Raw genomic sequence first — 24,678 nt, 5'->3', positions numbered from 1 at the left:
TTTCAAAACTGGAGTTAGGAGAATAAGGGAAGAAGCATTTACTAAGGATCTACTATGTGTTGGGCACTGTGCTAGGTGCTTTACAGATATTATCTCAGTAATACTGATCCTCATAACAGCCCTGGGAGGTAGGTGTTATTGTTATCCCCATTTTACAGATGAGGAAACTGAGGCAAATGGCAGTGAAGTGACTTGCCCAGGGTCCTATAGCTAGTAAGAATCTGAGATTGGGTTGAGACTCAGGTCATCCTGAGGCCCAGCGGTACACCCCAGCTATGCCACTCCTCTCAGGGCAGAAGAAAAAAAAATAAACATCGAAAGCTAACAAGACATGAAGTTTAGTCACACGTCACAGCAATCTCTAGCAGATCAATTTTAAGATTGGCAGAATTTTCCTTGGCAGGAATATGGAAAAATACAAATCAACTGAACTGAAGGAAATTCACTGGGCTTCCATAGCCTCCCCCCCAGCCCAGCTCCCCTCTCCCCAGTATCGCCCACACACCAACGGATCAAAGTGACTTTGAGAAAATCCCTCCATCTGTCTGGGTTTCAGGCTCCCATACACAAAGATAACTAATGATAAAACAGAAGCACAATAATATGGGCCAGGGAAGGCTCTAACAGCTGGGGATTCAGGAAAGAAAAAGAATTCCCATCCTGTCCTTTGGGACAAGGCTCCTGCCACCCCTCTGCTTGGTGATAAAGGTGGCGATACAAATAGGCATTTCAACAAAACCACAGAATTTAGAGCAGGACAGGACTCTGGAGATTGGTTAGTCTACCTTCCCTCCTTTTGTAGAGGAGGCGACTGAGGCGCAGAGAGATTCAGGGAATTCCCCAGGGCTCACAGCTGCTTAGGGAGCAGTGCTGGACTCCAAACCAAATGTGCAGAGTGTATCAATTGGGTTCTCTTTTCCCTGCACTGTGCTTCCTCATTCACTTAAGGGTACAGAAGAGTCTGAGACATCCCTTTGTTCTAAAAAGGAGAGGCCACCAGAGCTGGATTGTTTTTGCTGAACTGCGTGTGGCTGGTCAGGACACCACCATCCTTCCAGAAAAAAGGCCTATGTGCTCAGTGCTGCATTCCCTCCAGGCATCCTGGGTCCCACCCTATGGGAGGAGAGCAATAGGTTGGGGACTATATCACTGGAGGGAGTACCCCCATGGGTAAGGTCACAGACTTAACCACTTAAATACCAAGGAAAGAAGAGCTTTGTTGATTTTCCCTCAGAGGCTCCCAAAACGTCTCACCTGAGAAGCTGATTATACTTGGCCAGACGCTCAGATCGGCAAGGGGCACCAGTCTTAATCTGGAAGAAAGCAAGTCAGGAGGAATCCTTGTAGCTGAGCACAGACTGGGCAGGCTCTACAGGTGGGATGAGTGACTGTGGGAAAGGGCAGGGGGATGTCAATCAGGACCTGAATGACTGTGAGACTCCAAGGAGAAGCCCAAGCCTAGAAGAGGCCTTCACCAAGGACATGTTGGAAAGAAGCTGGGAAATCCTGGCCTTCTGGTAGATCATGGCTAGGTAAGGGCAAGACACGCTGATTCCATGAAGTTAAATGTCACTGTCATTTCAGGAAGATGTCCGGGATGTTTTATGTCCCAATCACCCTGAAGTCTGGGGCTGGTAGGATGCAAGGAGTACCTTCAGCACAAAACATTTCCTTACCTGCCCAGTGCAGAGACCCACCGCCAGGTCTGCAATGAAGGTATCTTCAGTTTCCCCAGAACGATGAGAAACCATTACTCCCCACCCATTAGACTGGGCTATCTTGCACCTAGATGCCCCACAAAAAAGACAGAAAACACATGTGATGACATCTTAAGCAAGTCACTTCCTTTGTACAAAGCACCTGTGCTCGGCACTGAGGGAGACAAAGTTTAGGTCAGACCAAGGAGCCCAGGCTAATGGGGGATACAGCACATAACAAAAATGAATAGGCTATAAGGAAAGAGTCTAAGAGGGTCCCAAAGTTCTAGGTCGCTGCTGAGTGGGCATAAGTAGTGGGAAAATCAAGCAAGGCTTCGTGGACTGTGACATTTGGCACCTGGGTAGAAGGGAAGGCATTCTAGGAGTCAAGGATGAAAAAGTGCAGAAATGTGAAAATGAAGTGTGTGAGACAGTTTGGCTAAAGCCCAGAGGACCTGGGGAGGAGCAGAATGCAGACAAGAAAGGTCAGGCAAGGGGCCCCAGATTGTGGAGGGCCTAAATGGTAGGCTGCATGCCATAGTTATAGGAAGTTGTTGAAGAATTTTGATCGGCAGAAGGATATAAGCTGATCTCTGTCTAGTTTGCTCTGGCCTGGAGAGAGTAGAGTGGAAAAGGCTACTGAAAGTGTCCAGGGAGATGGTCACAAGGGCCAGCCCTCAGGGAGCTGAAGTGAGAATGGAGAGGAGAGGACTGATGGAGGGAGAATCAGTGAGTCCAAAAAATAGACAGATGGTGAACAAGGCTCTGGGAAGCACACCCTTTAGTTCTCAGTTATTTAAAGTTCAGTTTGTCGAGAAAGAGGATTCCTGACCATAAGCCCATCAGACTCTTTCTCACACGTTGGCTAAGATCACAGAGAAGTCACCAATGGCCCTTAGAAAGGCCTCATCGCTTGTTCCCATGGCCTCTGGCCTGCTCTATGTCACTTTAACGTCCATCATCAAGATTCCATAGCCCTGGCCCTGCGATGCACAGCTGGGATCCTGAGGGGCTAAGAGAAACCTTAGCTTTTGTCAGCGGGCCAGGCCAGGGCCAGGCTGACGCCAAACTGGGCACACTCTGCCTCCTCACGCTCTTGCCAGAGGACTTACGCCTGGATAGACTCTGTGACGGTGCCTATCTGGTTCACTTTGAGCAGGAGACAGTTGCAGGCTTTCTCCCTGATGGCCTTTTTGATGCGTATAGGATTGGTCACAGTGAGATCATCCCCTACCACCTGGATGCCTACAGAAGAAGTGAAATTCTTCCACGCTTCCCAGTCATCCTGGTCAAAGGGATCTTCAATAGACATCACTAAGGGAAGGAGAACGGAAAACATGAATGGGGTATACTGACGTTGCTGAATTCCAATGTGTGTTTTACACAGAGAACCCTCAGAAATAGCTTCTCATTTAAGTATAGGTCAACAAACCCGAGTTTCTCTGATGATCTAGTCCTTTATTAGGGCATAAGAGACAACTTGGAATTTTGGGACAAGAAACCTTCAAATCAATCTGTGTTGCTTTAAGTATAACAGTAGGGAAAAGAAGGAAAAGAGAAGAGAATAAGTGTTTACATGCTTAGTGACTCCTCTGTGCCAGGCACTTTTAAAAAATATTATCTCATTTGATCTTCAAAGCCATCCTGCTAGATAGGTGCTACTATTACCCCCATTTTACACATGAGGAAATTGAGGCAAACGGAATTAAGTGATTGCCCAGGGTCACATAGCCAGTAGCTGAGGCCAGATTTGAACTCAGGTCCTCTTGCCCGAGCTCAGCCTTGTGCTCACTGTGCCACCTAGCTGCCTCTGCGTACTGAAGGGGAGTTAGAAGAGCCACACTGCTTCGGAGATCCCTGGAATCCCAGGGTTTTAATGACAGTGCCCCAAAGACTCATTCTACAACTTTGGGGGAAGGCTGTGAGTGGACTCAGCGCTTGTGCATATTCCATGGTCCATATGTGCATGGACCACGCCAGGGGCTCATGGCTCCCCACAGCTCCCGTGGCCACTGACTGATTTACTACTGAAGAACGTTGGGAGCTGGAGTCTCCAGTTCTACCCTGCACTCTCCTAAGCCAGGAGATGAAAGCCCGATCCTAAGGGCCTCACCTGGGTAATCCTTGATAAAAGACTTGTACAGGTTGCTCAGCTCCTTAGCAGTCATGTGTCTGCTGGGGTCATCAGGAGACTTGAACTCCAGGTCGTACTTTCCATCCTTGTAAAACTCCGAGGCAGCAACATCCATGCCAATGACAACTTTATCGGTGTGGCCAGCGTTACCGATTGCTTCTTTCAGCAGTTCAAGAGCTGGAAGACATGGCGGCAGGAATAGCAACAAGAGTAAAGAAATAGTTGGTCCATAAACCATGCTGGAGCAATGGTTAGAAATTTTATTCCAAAGGAATCAAGAGGGGAGAGGATGAAATGTTCTTTCCATAATTTGTCTGGTTCAGGGCTCCAGCTACTTTTGCTCTCCCCAGCCTGGAGGATGACAAGCTATTTCTAAATGAGAGGGACACAGCCCTTAGAACTAGGTCACACAGTGGGAAATTTGGTCTGGTCATTATGAAGGGGTCTTCCCACTGATGAGTGGCCCAGATTTAGAGCCCGGGCAGGTCTGTCTGTCAGTAAGCATCTGAGATAAGGCCTTTCATAGAAGCAAAGTTTAAATAGAACCAGCAGCTGAGGATCTCAGAACAAGTAAATGGACTGTGGAGATGGAGGCCTGAACCAGAAGAGCCTCTAACCTTGGCCATCAAAGAGAGATGCCACAGAAATCTGTGTCTTCTACAGGAAAGTCTCCCATTGTCAAAGGTTGTGCTTAATCAGTTAAGTATTATTAAGGTTTAATTAACCACAATGACTGGGGAAAAGTTGCAAATAACTCATGACACCTTTCCTGAACTATCATTCAGACCTCTTCAGGAACAAAAGCACACAGTCAGCCTCATTTAGAGAAATAATCAGATTAGGTGTGTCTAGTTATTTGAGGAAGAACAAAGGAAACCATATTAGGATTCTTTTGTTTTCCTTGGTGAAAGGGAGGGACTAGCTACTGTGTGGCAGCTTCAACCCCAGCCCCCACACCCTGGCTCACTAAGGCACGTGCTTTTAAAAGGGCAGAAAGAATACAGCTTTCCCAACAGTTGGAACTGACATATGAGAATAATCCAGTAAAGAAGGAGTCCAACAGAGGGCTGACCCTGGAGCAGGAAAAAGGTGAGATTCTGACTCAAAAACCCTCTTGGAAAAATGCACCAGGACCCCAGGGGCCTAAATAAACTGAGGTTGGCTTGTTCCACTCAATGTTTTCACCTTCTTTATTCTCCAGGATGTTAGGAGCAAAGCCGCCTTCATCCCCCACATTGATGGCATCTGTCCCAAATTTCTCCTTAATCACAATCTTCAGGTTGTGGTAGACCTCAGAGCCAATGCGCATGGCCTCCCTGAAATTCTCAGCTCCTACCGGGAGGATCATGAATTCCTGCATGGCCAGCTGGTTACCAGCATGGGAGCCACCATTGATCACGTTGAAGGCCTGAGGAGGAAGAGGGACAGTGACCACAGTGTGTGATGGAGGCTTGTCTGGGAGCTCTGCTTCTCTGGGCCAGCTCCACTGAGGCAGAGACTAGCTAGATGAAAACTCTCAGCCAGTCTAAGTCTCCCTTCAAGCCACAGAGATGTTCCCTTGTATTCACTGCTATCGATGCCACTTGGGCTGATTCCCTTTCGAAGTGGAAATCATCAGGCCTCTGGAGGCCTTAGGTTCCTGTAGCCCAGAGAGAATTTAGAGGCCCCAAACAAGAAACCTACTGGCACAGGTAGAACGGTCTCTTCTTTACAAGCAAGGTCAGCAATGTGGCGGTATAAGGGGACACCTCTCTCAGCAGCTCCAGCCTTGCAAACAGCCAGAGACACTCCAAGTATGGCATTTGCACCAAATTTACCTGAAATAGGCCAAGAGATCTGTTAAAATAAAATATTTCTTTAAAGATCATCCATCTGATTCCCCTTTTTTTTTTCTGTTGCCTCTTTTTAACATACAAGAAACCATACAATAACATCAAAGGCCTAGTTAGCATGTGCTCTCTAATAGTGACACGGAAAAATATTTATGGGAGAATATGGTAGTTCTTACACAAAAAAATCGTTATTTAAGCAAAGTAAATTTGTGTTGCTATCTTTGGCTTTTATATCTCCTTCAGTCCCAAATATATTCTTCCCTGCTTCCTTCCCTGTCCTTCCCAGTAAGCTCATTCCTTGTAACAAAGAATAAAAAGAGAGAAACAAGCAATTTGGCCTGGAGTCAGAAAGACCACATTTAAAATCCAGCCTTGGACCTTACTGACTGTGTGACCCTGGGCAAGTCACTTCACCTGGTTTGCCTTAGTTTCTCCATCTGTAAAATGAGCTGGAGAAGGAAACGACAAAGCACTCCAGTATCTTTGCAAAGAAAACCCCAAGTGGGAGCATGAAGAGTCAGGACACGACGACAAAACCAGGACATCCACTGAGTTGGACACTCAGGCAATGTGCCAGCCCCTCCTCTGCAATTCTGCCAAGAATTTTCTTCTCTCCTCCTCGAGGTCGCTCCTGGTCATTATAATTCCTTAAGCAGTGTTCTGCTTGGTTTTTTGTTCTCTTGTAGCAGTCAACTGTGCATACTGTATTTCTGGTTCTGTTTACTCCCTTCTGCATCAAGTTCAAATGAGCCTTTCCATGTTTGTCGGCATTCATCTTATTTATCGTTTTTTTTAATAGTGAAACAACATTTGATTACATTTATGTACCACAATTTATCTTTTCCCCAGTCAACAGGCAATCTGGTGTGTTCATTTCAGTCGTGTCTGACTTCATGACCCCATTTGGGGTTTTCTTGGCAAAGATCCTGGAGTGGTTTTCCATTTCCTTTTGCAGCTCATTTTACACATGAAGGGACTGAGGCAAATGGGGTGAAGTGACTTGCCCAGCGTCACACAGCTAGTGAGTGTCTGATGCCAGGTTTGAACTCAGGAAGATGAGTCTTCCTGACTCCAGGCCTGGTGCTCTATGCATTATGGCACCACCTACCTGCCCATTTATCTATCCCAATTCTTTGCTGCCATAAATATTTGAGTACATATGAGACCTTTCTTTCCTCCTGCTATATACTTAGCAATGGAATCTCTAGGTCAAAGGGTATGGACTTTCTTTTTTGAAAAGCACAATTCCAAGCATAGAATGAAAATATGCAATCTGTTAACTATTGACCCCTATAAAGCACAATGTAAGTCAATGAATATTTATTAAATGCCTACTCCCTGTACATAGCACTACTGTGCATGTCGGGCTGGAGGAAGATAAAAAGATTTACATAGAGTTTCTGTCCTCAAGATACTTACAGTTTAGTAAGGTGTGACAGCAACACAGATGGTGGTAATAGCCATGTAACACGCTAAGTACATTGGAGAGAGAGACAAAATAAAGGAAGTCTGAAGGCAAAGGTGGCTCAGTAAAGGATTCCAGGAGGAAGTGATGTTTAAAGTAGGCTTTAAGAGATAAGAGAGGGGCATAAAGACCTTTCTTGCACAAGGCACAGTGAAAGAAAATGTGCAGAGGCCTTGGAGGGTGGCTGCAGCTTAAAGATTCCTAATTCTTTTGGGGATATCAGTGCCTGGGGGCGCTTCTTTTTATTTTTAAAAATCAATTTAGCTGACATACCCACTGGCTTCGCTGCAGCCTTTTTTTAAATTAAAAAAAATTTTTTTTAACAGTCTGCCAATCAGAAACACAAACCATCTCCTGTTTGGGCAGGGAGAGTTCTAAACAGGAGGACTACACTTTCAGTTGATTTCCTCAGCCAAGGGAATGGGATTTGAATTTCAGCTTTAGCAAATTCTATAACCAGGGATTCTAAACCATGAAACACACATTGGCTATTTCCCATAGCAAACCTTTCCCTCTAGAGTTTTGTAATTCTTGTCAGGGCAAATCCAATTGAATTCAGCAAACAAGACTTATTAAGTACTATGTACAAAGCACCGGGCTAGCTACTGCAGATAGAGGAAGAGACAGAAGAAGAGGGAGGGGGAAGGGGAAGGGAAGAAGGAAAGGGGAGAGGGAGAGGGAGAAAGGGAAATGGAGGAAGAGGGGGAGAGAGAGAGATCCGGGTGACCTTAAGTTGCTTAGCTCACCCAGAAGGGGGGCAAACAGATAAACACACCCAAGGGTGAAAGCCCTGAAGGGTACACTGTAGGTCCAGGGGAGGGGAGAAGAGGGAAAGCTGAGCTCCCAAAGGTTGAGCAGCAGGAATATCTTTTGTCCTACTATATCTCAGATACAGATCTCTGGGATACAAAGGAAAGCAAAGTCCATTCCGAAGCAGTTAAATGCTACCTAAATACATCTGGCAGGAAAGGATGTGCATACAGCTAGGGACTCCAGGACAACCACCATGGGCAATACAACCCTTGTTCATTCCTTCAGTCATTTCAGTTGTATCCGACTCCATGTGACCCCATTTGGGGTTTTCTTGGCAAGGATACTGAAGTGGTTTGAAGCGGTTCTTCAGCTCATTTTACAGATGAGGAAACGGAGGCAAACAGAGTGATGTGACTTGCCCAGGATCACACAGCTAGAAGTATCTGAGGCTGGATTTGAACTTCCTGACTCCAGGCCTGGTGCTCTATCCACCGCACCTGGTAGCCCAGGTCCCCAAAACTGCCAAAACCCCAAGATTTCTTTATGGCTACAGCTGGAAAGGAACAACAGACACTCCACTGGCACAAAGGAATCCAAACTCTTTTTCCTGGTAATACAAGAAAACTAGAAGGAGCCTCAAGAAGTGCCTTTCCTTACTGTCAGGGAAGACTATGCAAAGACACGCACCCTTCCCGACTCCACTAGTAGGGTTCTCAGGCCTCTCTCTGGTCCCCAGGCCGGGAATGCTCTTCCTCTGGTCCCTCCCTCCCGGCTTCCCAGGCCCCACCTTCTGCCAGAAGCCAGTCCTAATCCCCTTCCTCGCTAGGTAGGGCCTTCAGTCAGACCAGTTCCCATGGCCACCTTCTCTATCTTGTTCGTACACAGCTATGGTCACCAGTAGACTGTGTGCTCCTGGAGGGCAAGGACTGAGCTCAGCCCAAATGCTCGCTGACTTGACCTCTCATTTCCGTGTTAGTGACTCACTTTTATTCTCAGTGCCATCCATGTTCAGCATTAGGTAGTCAATTTTCTCCTGCTCCACGACATTAAGTTTCTGTAAGGTAGAAGAGAGGTGTGCTGTAGGGAAGACAAGCTCCCCAGGATGGCAGCCTGCAGGCAGTGACCCAGCTTTTGGCAGGGGTCACTCCTGAATTGTTAATCAGTGATCAGTTGACACACATCTGATTGGTCTTAAGGAACACAAAATCTAAGAGGGAGTAGTCAGTAAATCAATTAATTAGTTCATTAAAATATTCAATGAAAATCAGTCGCACGTGAGACACTTGTGTACGCCTGCCTCCGATTTCACCTTCATGGCTCAGGGTGATAAAGACACATCCGACTACTTCTTGTCACCATTTTCCTTCCTCTACTAAGACAGCATCTGATGAATAACCAGACATTGTCCGGGTGATCTCTGTGAATATCTGAGGGGGATTTGGGCAGTACCGGACACTCCTTCTGACCCCAGTGCAGATCCCAAGCCCTCCATGATGTAGTAGTTAAATCTTAGAGAGTTGCTTGAGGCACAGAGCTTAGCTGACGTGTCCAAGCTCCAAATGCACACAAGCGTCAGAGGCTGGGTTTGAACCCAAGTCTTCCTAATTCCAAGTTCATCACTGTCGATTATACCAGACTACACCTGTCAGGAACAAAGGCATGGTCAACACTGAACAGCCATGTGCACTGCACCATGTTGAGAGTCAAGAGCGGTGATGCACAGCATGCTCTCTGCCTTCAATCTCTTTATGGCTTAAAGAGCACTCTTCATCCTCCTTCCTCTCACCACTGGTGGTTCCCAGTATAGTAGCGGAGGGCCACCTGCTCCGCCAGCCCTGCTGAGCGCCACTGAAAACGAGTTTCTATCAACTGGTAAAGAAAGAGTTATTCTCATCATTATACCACACTGGGACCACAACATATTCAAAATATCATGCCATTTAAAACTTTTTTTCAAATATCCTTTTACCTTTAATTATTATTATTACTACTGGCAAAATTAGGATTTTCTAAGCCCTTTCTTTGCCCCAGCCAAGCCCTGACTGCCTATTCCCCAGGACGTGGCCATGGGCTTTTACAGGGGGAAATAATTCAATTTAATTCAGCAAAACATTCACTCACTGGTCTGTGGAAAGCACTGGGGACACCTAAATAAAATAATCCCTGACCTACTGGGATCTGGACATAAGGGTTTGGATTCACAGTGATGCAGGGAATAAGAGGTCTTTTTGGGAGTTGCAAATAATACAAGGTTTGAGCTAACAAGAGTGAAGTAAACAACCTCCCAAGGTAAATATTAAGGTTGCAAGGCTTGCTTTGGACAGCTAGGAGGTGGTGCAATGGACAGAGCTCCAGGCCTGGAGTCAGGAAGACTCATCTTCCTGAGTTCAAATCTGGCCTCAGATACTTACTAGCTGTGTGACCCTAGGCAGGTCACTTAACCCTGTTTGCCTCAGTTTCCTCATCTGTAAAATGAGACAGAGAAGGAAATGGCAACCCACACCAGTATCTTTGTCAAGAAAACCCCAAATGGGGTCACAAAGAGTCAGATATGATTGAAATGACTGAACATCCAACTATCCATCCATCCATCCATCCATCCATCCATCCATCCATCCATCCATCCATCTATTCATCTATCCATGAGTATCAAAGCTGAATCAATATCTAAGATGATGAAATTTCAGGTGATGAGTCAGGTAAGAACTGGGAAGACTAAATAGCAAAGACTTGCTAAAGCCAAAGGTGGGTCATTAACATTACCTGCTGAAATAGGGCAAATGGGAAAATGTCTGTCCCTATAGGTGCCATTTTTGGACATGGCACATTGCTTAATTATGTACATGATCATTTTATGTGATAATGCATATTTGTGATGTATTTTTTTTCTGCCTCATTTTTTTTCAATGGAGGGGTATGGAGAGGGAGAAGTAGAGTACCTTTAGCCAATAAATACCATTACTAAACCTGAAAAAAAAGCCTGTCCCTAGCTCAGATGGAAATTCTCTGCCCCCCCCTTTTTTTAAGCCCTAAAATAGGAAATCTGCAGTTCAGAGAAAGTCCCAGAATCCCAATGTGCTGCAGAGGCCAGTGCCCAGTGCTCCAGCGTCTGAAGGCTCCAGGAGGGCCCTCTGGAAGCTGCCCCGTTCTGCTTTTTGACAAAGCTTTCTGGCACCAAGCCTCAAATGGCCTCTTCACTTCTTCTACCCCAGCCAGGAGAAAGTAAGCTCGTTGAGGGCAGAAGTGCATCATTTCTATCTTTGCCTCCCCAGCAGCAAGCCTAGAATGGTGCCTTAATAAAGGCTAGCTGAGCCGAGGTGAATTCTGCCCTCTGGGGCCACACAGAACACACTGAATGAGATGGCTTTCCAAGTACTTGGAGGTGGCTCACCATGCCCCTTGGAGTTTTCCCTTCTCCAGGCTAAACATCTGAAGGTTCACTCAAATTATTCTCATACGGCGTTAACTCTGGGCTCTTCATGGCCTTGAACTCAATCTCCAGCCACCGCTTCCCTAACCCACGGTGCCCAGACGTGAATGCAGTGCTCTCGATGGGGTGTGCACAGAAGAAAAGAGCCTGGGGGTGCAATCAGGGGACCTGGGTTCAAATTCTGCCTTTTTCACTTGCTGGGTGTGACCACAGCCAAGTCATTTAACTTTCCTGGGTCTCATCTTTCAAATGATAGGGCTGGACTAAATGACCTCTAAGGTACCTTCCAGCTCTAAACATACAGTGCTCTTCTTGGAAGCTCGGCCTCCAACCAAAACCAAGCTTTTTTTTTTTTTTGGTGAGGCAATTGGGGTTAAGTGACTTGTCACACAGCTAGTAAGTGTCAAATGTCTGACGCTGGATTTGAACTCAGGTCCTCCTGACTCCAAGGCCGCAGCTCTATCCAAACAAGCATTTCTGAAGTGGCTGCTGTGTCAGGCATCTATAAGCTGGGTATGATGATACAGACAGAAAAGAAACCCAAGGAGAAGAACCCTGAAGTAGTTTGTATTCAACTGGGAGAGGAAATGTTCAGACATATAAGTTTACATAAAATATTGGTAAAATAATTTCAATGTCGTTTCACTGTGGGAAACACTAACAGCCAAAGGCTGTGTGTGTGTGTGTGTGTGTGTGTGTGTGTGTGTGTGTGTGTGTGTGTGTGTGTTCCAGGCGTGGCAGGACAGCCCATTTGCTTGGCTACCTGTTACCTTCTCCTGATGACTCCAAGTGAGCTTGTAGGGAAACAAAGACCCGCAGAGTGTTTTTGAGGGAAACTATTGTCTTACTATTCCTCCTTCACCTTGAGAATTTGAACCCAAGTATAAGACTTTACATCTATCCCTATTAAATATAAATCAGATTACATTTCATAAGTCCAATGGTCTAGCCCAGTGGTGTCAAACACAAAACAGAAACAGGAGCCACTGATCCATACATAAGGATCTCTATGGGTTGCATAGCAACTTGATTTTAAAATGTAATGTTATGTATATTTTATCATATTTTATTTTGTTCAATATTTCATAATTATATCTTAATCTGGTTCAGGCTGAGTGTTGCAGGCTGCATGCAGGCTTCAGGTTTGACATCTCTGCTCTAGCCTGTTCAGATATTTTTTTATATTGACTACCATTCACTGAGTGAGCTAACTTTACTGCATTTGGGGCATCTATGAGTTTGATTAAGATGCCATCTACACCATTATCCATCCAATTCATTGATAAAAATGTCAGGTGAACATGATAAGGGAATAGTGTTTCTAGGTCCCTCCCCTGCTTCACTGTGAAAGAGGGAGAGGGGGAGAGAGAGAGAGAGAGAGAGAGAGAGGTGGCTCAGATGAGAGAGAGAGAGAGAAAGAGACTTTCATAGCTCCCCCTCTCCTTATAATTTCAACTGATGCTCAGAGTCTTGGGAAGGAAGATGGATACACAGGTCACTCAGACATTAGTATCAGCTTTTTTCAGAGATTCTCCCATTTGAACCTATTAAAAAGACCTAATAGGTCAGAGTGGGCTAAATCATTCCCAGGTATTCAAAATCTGCTGATTTTTCCAGCTTTTTTTTTTTAAGAAGGAGGAAAAACGACAGGAATTTGGAATTACTCTGATTGGTTACATTATTACGTATTAATTAAAATAAGAAAGGCTCTTACCTTGTTAATCAGTGCTGGGGCAATAGTGTGGTTGATATGGTCAATAGCTTTTGAGACACCTGAAAAGAAGGAGAAAATGAAACCACTGACATCAACGTGTAGTTGTTCCAAAGTTAGAGTGGAACACAAAGTATGCAAGCTATTTCATGATGCCTTGAAATTCCCACCTCTTTCCTCACCGGATCTTTTGGGCTTTCTTGCCTCGTCTGGGTGATTTTGCCTCATGAATCTAGGGGGTTAAAACCAACAGATGGCCATGCTCTTGGAAAAGGAGGCATACTAGCTGTCCTCAAGTATCCAAAGTGTGGTCGTGTACAGGAGAAGTGAGTTTAGTTCTACCTGGGCCCAGAGGGCAGAACAGAGAGGCAAATTTTGGGGAGGTAACTATTCAAGCTATACAGAAGTAGACTGGGCAGCTTCAGGAGAGAGCAGGCTATGCCTTATTAAAAGTCTTCAGGCAAAGGCTAGGGCAACCTCCATGTACCCCTACTCTTTCTTGAACAACAGTTCGCTTTTTAATTTGGGCAGCTGCCTTCTTAGCAGAGGCTAACAGAGCCAGGATGCTACCCTTTGGTTCGTTTTTGTCACACAACTGGCCTTTTTCTGGATGGCATCTGTCATGCCACTTATGTGCAGGGCTTCACTGGCCTTTCCCCTGGACTTGGGGTCAAATGCAATTTCAATTCTTTGGAAACCATGGTGCTCCACGATGTATAGCCACCCATTATCACTAGAAGAGTTCTGCCATTGAACTTGTCCTTCCCATTGCAAGTCATAGTCTGAGCAGGCATTTTCCATCCATTGAATTTTTCCAATGTGGATCGTTAGGCTGATCTACTGAGGAGTCTGTGGTAGTAAGAATGCATCTCTGGTTTGGGGGGATGGTCTCTATGTTCTAGCCATGCTCCCTTCTGCCTGGCACTTTCTCCCTTTTTCTTCCATCTTCTATGCTGGCAACTCCTAGCTTCCCTATAAACCAGGTGAGATCTTGCACCACCACATGAAACCCTTAGCCCTCCTCTGAGCCCCTGAGATGCCCTGAAGCATGGGATGATGGCAGACTCTGGATCACTTTTATAGAGAGTACTGAGGCTCTGATGTTGCATACCAGAGAGAATGTACAGCTATGTACAAATTTACTGCAGAAAATGATGATTAAAGGTACAGTAATCTTAGGCCACACAAACCACATTAGGCTTGCTCAAGCGCTCAAAAGAATGTTGGTATAAATCTATTTAATGACAATTATAGCTGTCTGAAAAGCAGGACTTCCCAGTTATTCACAATAAAATTTGCCAGAGAAGACAAGCCAGGAGAGAGGGCTGTCAGAAGAAAGGCAAATTAGCCCAAAAGGACCTTGTGCCAGCATCTCAGGTACTAGGGACTAGTGTGAAGGATAATCTGTCTAAGCCAGTCCCAGCTGTGAAACCTGCATTCCAGAACGCTGTTCAATTTCCTCCTTCTGCTGGGATTGGGGGGGCTTGGGCTGAGGGACTGAGGGCATCAACTAAACTATCCCTGCTCATCTGCTACCACTGTGGGCAGAATGGACACTTGACTTCTTCCTCAGCTAGCTCTATTTCTGTTGTTGACATTGGATTATTTAAGAGCTTTAGCTGGTCTTCCTGTAGTTTGGCTCTTTTATATTTTTAAGGTATTTCTGTAGTTCTTTTATGTTCTGATTTTGGTGACACGCCACCGTGCAGAGTTAATTTTCACAATTCTTTATTTTTCTGGTTTCGGTGTGATTCTACACTGTTCATCTGCTATTTTGCTGATCTGATTTTGTGCTCTCTGGACATGACTTCTGAGCATCCAAAAAGACAATCAATTCAGCATCACAGAAGCTGATTTCGTGGACACCTGTGGGAACCATCCTCAAAGCTGGTGTTTATATGTGAAGGTTTGCTAAGTGCTGGACAAACATCATTTCATTAGAGTTTTACAACATGTCACCTGCTTCCTCAAACTCCAGTGTCACTGCCAGGATCAAATAGAAAATTCTGTGCCTGGCTTTCGAAGCCCTGCATAACCTAGTGCCTCCCACCTTTCTAGTCTTACATATGACTCCCCCACACATACCCTTAGATCCGGTGACACTGGCCTCCTGACTGTTCCATGAATAAGGCCTCCACCTCCTGGCTCTGGGGATTCTCTCTGGCTGTCCCTCAGGCCTGGAACGCTCACCTTCCTCATCTCTATCTACTGGCTCCCTTCAAGTCTCAACTAAAATCTCACCCTCTACAGAAACCCTTTCCCAATCCCTGTTAATTCTATTGCCTTCCCTCTTTTAATGATTTCCCATTTATTCTGTATGCATGCTGTTTGTACACAGTTCTTTGCATGTTGTCTTTCCCATTAGATTGTGATCTCCTTGAGGGCAGGGGCTGTCTTTTGCCTATCCTTGTATCCCTAGTGCTTGGCACAGTGTAGTAGTAGGCCAGGGGATTCCAAACTTATTTGGCCTACCGCCCCCTTTTAGAAAAAATTTACTCAGTGCCCCCTGGAAATCTACTTTCTTTAACCCTTTAACATGTTTTTAAAAAATATTTGAATCATTTCAAAAAAATGTAAAATCTTTTTTTAAAAAAATGATGCATCTTAAATTTAATAATTTGTTGTAAATTTGTTGGTTTTTTTCCTGCATTAAAATTTTGATGATACAATATTGCATCATGTAACCATACAGTATAGTACTATAAACAACTCATCACACACACACACACATTCTGGCCAATGCATGCTACACTTCCTGAAAATGCGTGACAGGATCACCTACTAACACTTGCTTGTTAAGACCTGTTGTCAGACTTGACCACTGATAGGTTATAACTTGCATTTTATGTGTTTATTTGGAAAATAATGTAATCACTATGACTTTAACTCCATTACACAACAGATAAAACACATATGAACAGTTTTTCAAAATTTTCTTCTCTTCTCTTCTTTCCATATGCTTCCACTGCCCCCTTATTTTTTTTCCCGTCCCTCAGTTGCACCTGAGGCTACCAGCCCTTCCTTGGATCATTCCAGTGCCCCCCAGGGGGCAGTATTGCCCACTTTGGGAACCTACTAAGTAGGCCCTCAATTAATGTCTACTGACCGACAAGTAGTTGCTGTTAACATTATTACATCATTTTACAGATGAAGAAACAGCTAACAAATGTCACAAATGAGATCTGTACCTACATCTTCCTGCCCGACCTCAGCATCAGCTACAAGATGCTGGGTAAAAGAACTCCCGTCAAGGCCTCTGCCCCCATTTCTCCAGGACTCACAGGACCATGAGCTAAAATGCTGATCAAGACTAAGAGAAAAGAAGACTTGGCTGTGTTTGAGAGAACCTGCCAGGTGACTGTCTGGAGACGCTGCAAGTCAAACTGGAAGCCTGCACGTCTAGGTGTATTTCTTTTGAGAGGACTAGGTCTCCACAGCTTCAGTGAAGGGTACTTCTCACACAGGAGTATGTTGTAACACATCTGGTCTTTCTAAGAAAATGGCCAACGTGACTGTACTATGCATGGGGTTTCTGCTTTCACTGGAACACATTCCAATCTCCTCCAAGCTCTCATCAGGTACAGTGGCCAGCGAGCAGAACCCCAGGAGCCAAAAATCTCTAAGAAAAAGAAAGGAGGGGGCAGCTGGGTGGCGCAGTGGATAGAGCACCGGCCCTGAAGTCAGGAGGACCTGAGTTCAAATCCAGCCTCAGACCAGACACTTGACACTTACTAGCTGTGTGACCCTGGGCAAGTCACTTAACCCCAATTGCCTAAAAACAAAAACAAACAAACAAAGAAAGAAAATGAAAAGAGTGCTGGCAGAATACATAGAAGTTTTCTGCCATGCCAAACTTCAAGGCCACTCCTACAGCCCTCGGCATCATTAAGGGGTTCTAGAGGTTTGCACAGGAAAACTCCCTAGGTCTCTAGGGACACAAAGGTCGCCTAAGGAAGAAAATCTCCTCTAGGTCTCTTGTGTTTTCAGTGCACTTTTCCAATCAGACTGGCCTATAAGTGTTCCCTATATAGTGCTCAACTCTAACCTCCTCTGGGCTCGTGTCCTCCACATCTGAAATGCACTCCCATCTCACTTCTGTCTCTTCCAAGCACAGCTCAGGGATCATATCCTACATAGGAAGCTGCTCCTGGTCCATGCTCTCTTCCCTCTTGAAATCACTATGTACACTTCCTATTTACTTATCTCTGAACAGGGTGTACCTTCCAACAGAACGTAAGCTCTTTGAGGGCAGGGACTGTTTTGTCTTTGTCTCAGTATTGCCGTCACCTTGAATACATTTGTTGAATTAAATGCACACACTACCTTGTTTACTGCTGAGCAATCTGAGAATAGTGTTGACAAATGACCCTCTCTGAGGCAGCAGGCTTACTATGGAAGGGCCGGAAAGAGCTGTCAATGGCACTGCTATTCAGTCTTGTGAACCTTAGGCGCTGCTTGTGGTTCTGCTGGGGAGGAAGACTAAGCCAGCTGCCAGATGGTTAATACGTGAAATAAATACGTGGATTAGTGTGCCATACTCTGAGGCCAAAAAGTCTGGCAGTCCGTGGCTCTCAATGTTAGGCCTGAGCAGGAAACATTATCACAGGCAGCTCAGTGGTGCAGGGAATAGAGGGCTAGACATGGAGTCAGGAAGACTCAGAAACTCTCTTGGGTGACCCTGGACAAGCCTTGGTTTCCTCCTTTGTAAAATGGGGATAATAATAGAACTCACTTCCTATATTTGTGAAGAAGTTCAAAGGAGATCCTCTAGGCCAAGTACCTTGCTTAAAGCATTATATAAATGCTAGCTATTTTATTATTTTAGAGTCCAATGGTAAATGACAATAAGACAGCTGCCTTCGCCTGTCGTGTTTGAGCACATGCGAGGGATCTCCACGTCATCTGCTTGTAGAACAAGTGGAGTACAATATGAACTCTTGGTCTCCCTTGGTGACATCATCGTGTTTGGGAAGGTGTTTAAATGATGCCATAATAGATTTAAAACCAAAAGGGATTTTCGTGTTCAACGCTCTCATTTTACAGATGAGGCTCAGAGAGCTGATGTGATTTTCCCAGGGTCACACAGTAGGTAGCTGAGGCAGGACTTTGATTCAGGCCTTCATGACTCCAAGTTCAGTGCTCTATCCCCAACATCATGTAATCCTGAAGACGTCTAAGCTAGAGCGGTTGGAGACTTATGATCTAAAGATAAGCTTCCTGAGAATAGGAGCCATTTGTGCTTTTGTATTTCAGGGGCCTACCAGAGTGTCCTCTACATAGCACATGCTCAATAAAAGTGTTTGTTGTTTCTCAGAGCATCTTTTGAATATATGAGTGACACTGTCTCAGTAGGGAGTGTTACTGACCCTGGGAAGACAGAAGCACTTACTGCCTGACCACATCCCAAGGCGGTGCAGTGATTAGAACACTGGGCCTGCAGGCAGGAAGATCTGAATTCAAATCCGGCCTTGGATGCTCACTAGCTCTGTGGCCCTGGGCAGGTTACTTCATTGTTCTGCCCTAGTTTCAACTATAAAATGAGGATGATAGCAACAGTTACCACTCAAAGCTGCTGTGAGGATAAAACGAGGTATTTGTAAAGTACCCTGTAAGGCTTGAAGTGCTATGTAAATGTTGGTTATAATTCTTATTAACTGACTCTATTTTTAGCAGTGGTAGTAATTTTGAAGATCTGTGAAAAACAATGCCAATAACACATAGCCATAGCCCATGTAGGTCTTGCCAGAAGAACTAATAGGAAGAAGACCCGAAGAGAAGTTCAGGAAGTGTTCTGCACAAAGGAGATTGCTGAAATGAAAAATGTGACCAGATCTTCGGGAATCTAATCAATTGCCTCACAAACACACACACACACCTGGGTTGCCTTTGTTAATTCAGGTAAGCTTCTGCCAAGTAGGCACAGATGCCAGCCTGGAGAGCCTGAGGGCAGTTTTGTACAAGGAAAATGGGGACTACCAGAAACCAGGGCCATTTACCACCTGGGGACTCAATGATGGTGAGACCCATGATAGGAACCTTAAGGCTGAGTTCAGGGCCTTCCAATAAGTGACTACTAAAGACTTTTTACGGAGCACCTTTTAGGGTTGGGGAGGCAAGAAACCCCTGACTTCTGACACTGGGCACCAAGTTGAATGCTCCCAGACAGAGGTAGTAGCACAGGCAGATAGCTGTCCAGGACAACTATGAGAATCATCATCAAATCCCTGAAATGTCTTCAGTTCCTGATAATTCTTGGATGTGACCAGCACACAGCACAGGCCAGGAAAAAGCACAGTGAATGCGAACACTCTGTCTGTTTCCTAGTCTGATCTGATCCATTCAAAAACTGTAGTGATTACTAGGGAGGATGTGAAGGTGCTAAGATTCCAAGTGGGGCCTCTGACATGGGAAAGTGGGGCAGTCTTGGGATTCCTCTGGAAACATCTGTGGAATTAAACTACATAGCTCTGAGCCAATCCTTTATATCCAGGTATAAAAGGGATGACTGCGGGCAGCTAGGTGGCGCACTGGATAGAGCACCGGCCCTGAAGTCAGGAGGACCTGAGTTCAAATCCGGCCTCAGACCAAACACTTGACACTTACTAGCTGTGTGACCCTGGGCAAGTCACTCAACCCCAATTGCCTAAAAAGCAAATAAAATAAAATAAAATAAAATAAAGGGATGACTGGCTGCAGGATGGTGATAAATGACCTCTACCAATGGCCAAAAGGAAGGGCTATGAATATCAGAGAATTAGGCCTAGATGACCAAAAGCCAAGCTACTGTCTGGGAGTGGCAGAAATGGGAATTTATTAATATCATAGTATCATGTCAACTAGTAAGAGACTTCATATAAAGTACGCTGAGGCAATCAGTGCTGTCTAAAGCCTACCAAGTTATGAGTCACTGGTTCTGAACTTGAGGGGATTTCTGTGGATCCTCTGGTCCAATTCATACTTGAATAGGAATCCACTCCATACCATACCCACTACGTGGAATCCAACTGGGTGTTTGTTTGAAGATCTCTAGTGAAGGTTCCTGTCCCTCACCCACTGTGAGGTGGCTACTCTGAGCATCATTCTCCCTCACTTACGCAGGCCCCACAGTTGAAGTGTCTTGCCAGTAAATCCAGAGCTGCAAGTGCTGGACTCTCCTGATTCCAAGCCCAGCCTTCTTTCTACTATGCCCCACTGCCTTTGAGGGCAGCTACTGAGTCAAATTAATAGGCCACAGGTCCTCAGTCTGACTTTATCTGTCTAACCCAGTATTTCACGAATGTTTACAACCCAGTTTACATAGCACTCTACAACCTATGGGGCACTTTTCTTAAAGTATCATTTGTGGAAACTGAAGGGACCTAGCTCAGGCTCAAGCTGTGCCAAACCTGGGATTAGAACCCCACATTCTGCACTCCCTGTTGCTTCCTGCTCCTTAAGTGCCATATACTTCAATAGGAATGTGCTGCAAAACATCTGAAGATTCCAAAATCATAAGCAAAAAGAAGCAGGAAAAGCTAAGAAATGCAACTTTCTTACAAAGTCTAATGACATATATATATATATATATATATATATTTGCCATCAACAGTAAATGCCTGGGGTTAGAGACTCCTTCTCATATACAACCACAAATATATAACAGGTGGAAAACTACTGAAGTTGGAGGAACAGCACCTGATTTCACAGTTTAGGATGCCTCCTACAAGGAGAAAGGATGCTGCCAATCTTTTACCTTTCCCCAGGAGGTAGCTCTTATCATTGTCTCGGAGTTCTAAGGCTTCATAGATGCCAGTAGAAGCGCCACTGGGCACCGCAGCTCGGAAGATACCTGTATGATAAGGAAAAGAACAGAACAGAGTGGTAAATGAAAAAGTGAGGTCAGCTAGCACAGACATCCAAACCCCACGTGGGTAACTTCCTCTCCCACTCACAAGGCAAGGGCAAAAAGGATGGTGAGTGGCCTGGAAGCCATGCCCTATAATGAGTAACTGAAAGAACCAGATATTTGGTCTAGAGAAGATTTAGGGAAAGGCATGCAATAGTACTGAAGGAATGCTCCGTGGAGGAGCTGTTGGGGTGGTTCTGCTGGGCTCCCAAGGACAGAACACGGAGCAGTAGACATAAGTTTGAGAGGCAGATCTCGCTGATTCAAAGAGTTGGAAGGGAGCTCAGAGATCCTCTGTTCCAACCAATCTGAACAAGAATTCCTCCTACAATGTCGTGGTGGCCAAAGGATTAAACTGGCTAAGGGCTGGAATGATCCAGCCTGACCAGGAGCTGGCTCAGGTCCCAGGACAAAGTCAATTAAGGCAGGTACGGGCTTAAGAGAAGCTTTGAGGTCTGCTCTTTTGCCCCTTCCCTAACTCCTGCTTGGGTCACAACCTAAGGACTGATGTTGTCAGAATTGGACAAGAGATAATCAGGGAAACTTGTGGTTATGGATAAAGCTGGAAGAGGAGCAGATCCCCAATACATGGGGTGGGGGGCAAGCATGCGTCTGGCATCCCCATGAAGCTAATTTTGGAAGAGAGAGAGAGGGGCAGAGGCTGGGCAATGGCGGCAATGCTGATGCATGTTAATTACTAGGGAATATGGATAAAGAATTAAAATGTAAAATCCAGGAGGGACCATTGAGTGACTTTAGAGAATGGAGAGGAGAGTAGAAAGTGACTTCATAATGCTATCCACATCCAAAGAAAGAACTTTGGAGTTTGAATGCATATCGAAGCATACTATTTGCTATTTTTTTTCTTCTGTTGTGTTTTGTTTCCTCTTTCTGGTGGTTCCTCCTATTGGTTTTAATTCTTACTTACGACATCACTAATGTGAAAACATGTTTAATAGGAATGCATATGTATAGCCTACATCAGATTATTTGCCGTTTTGGTGGGGTAGTGGGGAGGAAAGGGGAGAAAAATTTTAAACTCAAAAGCAAAAAAAAAAAATGACTTCATGAACATGATGTCTGGCACTCAGATGTTAGTGGAAGGACTCAAGACTACACACACAATAAACTCATCTTCTACACATTTTAACTAGTGCTATGTGTCAATAAAGGACTTTGATAAACTCAAGTTTAAGTTATTCCATGGCTTTGGGAATGGTACTGGGAAGTCGGGCAGCAAAGAACATTACCAACAATGAGTGGCCAGCCAGGCTCTGTCTGAAGGCCTCTAGCGAGAAGTTACACATTATTTCCCAAGGAAATCCATTCCACTTTTGGGATGCTCCAATTGTCAGGAAGTTTGTCCTTATACCAAGCTTAAAACTTCCACCCACTGTTTCTACTCACTTCTACCCACTACAGCCAAGCAGAAAGAGCCCAGTCTCCCTTCTACCTGCCAGAGCTTCCAACACTTGAATGCAGCGTCCTGGCCCCCAGAGTCTCCTCCTCTATTGGCTAAACATCCTATAGGTCCCTTCAACTGATTCTCCAATTGGGCACTCTGTAGTTTTCTCACCATCCTAGTTACCTTCTTCTGGATATGTTCTAGCTTTTCTATGTGGCTTTTCTTTTCTTTTTAGGCAATTGGGGTTAAGTGACTTGCCCAGGGTCACACAGCTAGTAAGTGTCAAGTGTTTGGTCTGAGGCCGGATTTGAACTCAGGTCCTCCTGACTTCAGGGCCGGTGCTCTATCCACTGTGCCACCCAGCTGCTCCTCTATATGGCTTTTCTTAAAATGTGGACCCAAGAACTAAATCTAGTTTGTGGCTTGCCCAGGGCACTATTGTCAAGTTAACAGCATGTTAATGAGCACTTATTACTCACCTACTACTATTACTTGATAGGTAGTATTTCTATGGCTCTTTAAAGTTGGCTGTTAAGTCATCTGATACTACGTATGGGGCAGGGACTGAGCTGAGCACTGAGGATCCCCCTCTCCTTTGTTCTGTGTATTACGTCTCTCTTAATGCTGCATAAAATAACACCAGTTTTTTTTTTTGATGCCACATCACATTTCTGACTCAACCAGGCAGGATGGTGCAGGGTAAAGACCACTGGATTTGGAGTTAGAGGACCAGGGTTCAGATCCTGGCTCTGCAACCTGCTGCTTGTGTGACCTTGGGCAAGTCACTTAACCTCTATGAGCTTGCTTCCCCCCACAAATGAAGGAGCAGACTGGATAATCTCTCACTTAACCTCTCAGCTCTAAATCTATGAACTTCCTAGCAATTATGGAATGCAATTACACATAAGATTGAGTTTACCCCTCCAGTGGAGACAGGATAGGGCAATAATTGGGGCAATTATAGAGGGGATTCCCATTCTCGTTCTGCTTGGACTGGAAAGTGAACAGATCAATAAAACAGTTTCTAAAAATGTGACTGGGAATTCTGGACCACAGTTTAAAATACTGAAATAACATGCTCTTACTCAGGAGTGGAATATACTTAAAGGCTGGTAAGAATATATTTGTGTAGGGCCTTGCACATTTAATTACAAAAGGGCTTCAAACTGAAAAGGAAAAAGGAGGGAGTTAAAATGCTTATGAAAACCCACCAAGATGGCACCATCTACAAGGAGCTACTGTACGAAGAAGAAAGCAGATCCTCAGAAATCACCAGAGACCAAACTGAAGAAAGAAGCCACCAGTAAAAATCGTGGTTCCGGTTATTTACACATGTTTAAATGCACAAAGCATGAGTAGCGAGTTAGGTGATTTAGAGACCGGGACGTATGGAGACTTCATAGCTATTACCGAAGCTTGGTAGGATGAGATCCATGACTTGAATTAGTTTTGAAAGAGGATACCTTATTCAAAAGAAATCACAATAGGTAAAAGGGAATGGGGATGGCATATGTTGAAAGGAAATATTCATGAAGGGAAATCAGGAATAAGGGGGAGGGCAGAGCCTGGTGGAGGTCATCTGGGTGAAGGACAAGAGGCAGAGAGAAACAACAGACATCATAGTATATTTCAGACTGCTGGAAGATGGAAGAAATACATGAGGAAATCAGGAAAATGATGATAAACCTAGCATGGAGGGATGACATATTAAGTACTGGTCTAGATTTCTGCTGGAAATTCTCTTTGACCACAGCAGGACAGCTTAATAACTTCTTGAATCAATGTCAATTTCATCTTCAAAGAGCAGAGGAACGAAGGAGGGAAACTTCTATTTTGGATAGGATTCTCACTAATGAGGAAAAACTGCTGGAGTGGAAAGGACTGGAAACTTGGGAGGAAGTGCACATTACATTTTGGAATATGTGATAGGATATAATCTGTCATACTCCCTAGATTCTGGGAGAACAGATTTCCATGGGTTCAGAGAAAACATGGTAGGAATCCATGACTAGGGCAGCTAGGTGGCACAGTGCCTAGAGCTCTACCCTTGGAGTCAGGAGGATCTGAGTTCAATTCTGGCCTCAGACACTTGACAGTAGGTGTGTGATCCTGGACAAGTCACTTAATCCTGATTGCTTCACCAAAGAGAAAAGGAAAAAAAAAAAGGAATCCATGACTTAAAATTCTACAGTGGATATAAGCTTAGGTCTGGGAGAAATGGGAATTTCTAAAGAATGACATTCTGAATGGAGATACAAGAGGGAAATAATTCCAATGAGGAGGGAAAAGAAGAGTTGTCTAAAGCAGGGCTTCTTAAACTTTTTCTACTCTCGACCCCTTCCTGCACTTCTTAAACTGTGGTCACA

General features: G+C 44.8%; 1 protein-coding gene across 7 annotated transcripts in view; it reads right to left on the bottom strand.

Annotated features, from left to right (window-relative positions):
• The window catches only part of LOC110199627 (alpha-enolase-like), a 35,815-nt gene that overhangs the window by 2,457 nt on the left and 8,680 nt on the right, over window positions 1-24,678 (bottom strand). For 5 of the 7 annotated variants that reach the window (XM_020974513.2, XM_020974504.2, XM_020974535.2 and 2 more), the window contains 9 exons: window positions 20,755-20,850; window positions 13,026-13,084; window positions 8,866-8,935; window positions 5,515-5,648; window positions 5,017-5,239; window positions 3,811-4,008; window positions 2,810-3,011; window positions 1,677-1,785; window positions 1,255-1,313 (listed from right to left, as the gene is read on the bottom strand). In XM_020974513.2, coding sequence (XP_020830172.1) covers window positions 1,255-1,313; window positions 1,677-1,785; window positions 2,810-3,011; window positions 3,811-4,008; window positions 5,017-5,239; window positions 5,515-5,648; window positions 8,866-8,935; window positions 13,026-13,084; window positions 20,755-20,850 — 1,150 coding nt within the window. Of the gene's footprint in view, window positions 1-785; window positions 1,114-1,254; window positions 1,314-1,676; window positions 1,786-2,809; window positions 3,012-3,810; window positions 4,009-5,016; window positions 5,240-5,514; window positions 5,649-8,865; window positions 8,938-9,034; window positions 9,041-13,025; window positions 13,085-20,754; window positions 20,851-24,678 lie in introns of those variants that run through there. The other 2 variants (XR_002322013.2, XM_078145695.1) reach the window with 2 other exon arrangements.

This window comes from Phascolarctos cinereus, unplaced genomic scaffold (genome assembly GCF_003287225.1).
Source record: "Phascolarctos cinereus isolate Bilbo 61053 unplaced genomic scaffold, phaCin_HiC Scaffold_726;HRSCAF=1367, whole genome shotgun sequence".
In the NCBI taxonomy this organism is placed as follows: Eukaryota; Metazoa; Chordata; class Mammalia; order Diprotodontia; family Phascolarctidae; genus Phascolarctos; species Phascolarctos cinereus.
This window is presented reverse-complemented; position numbering and strand designations above follow the sequence as displayed.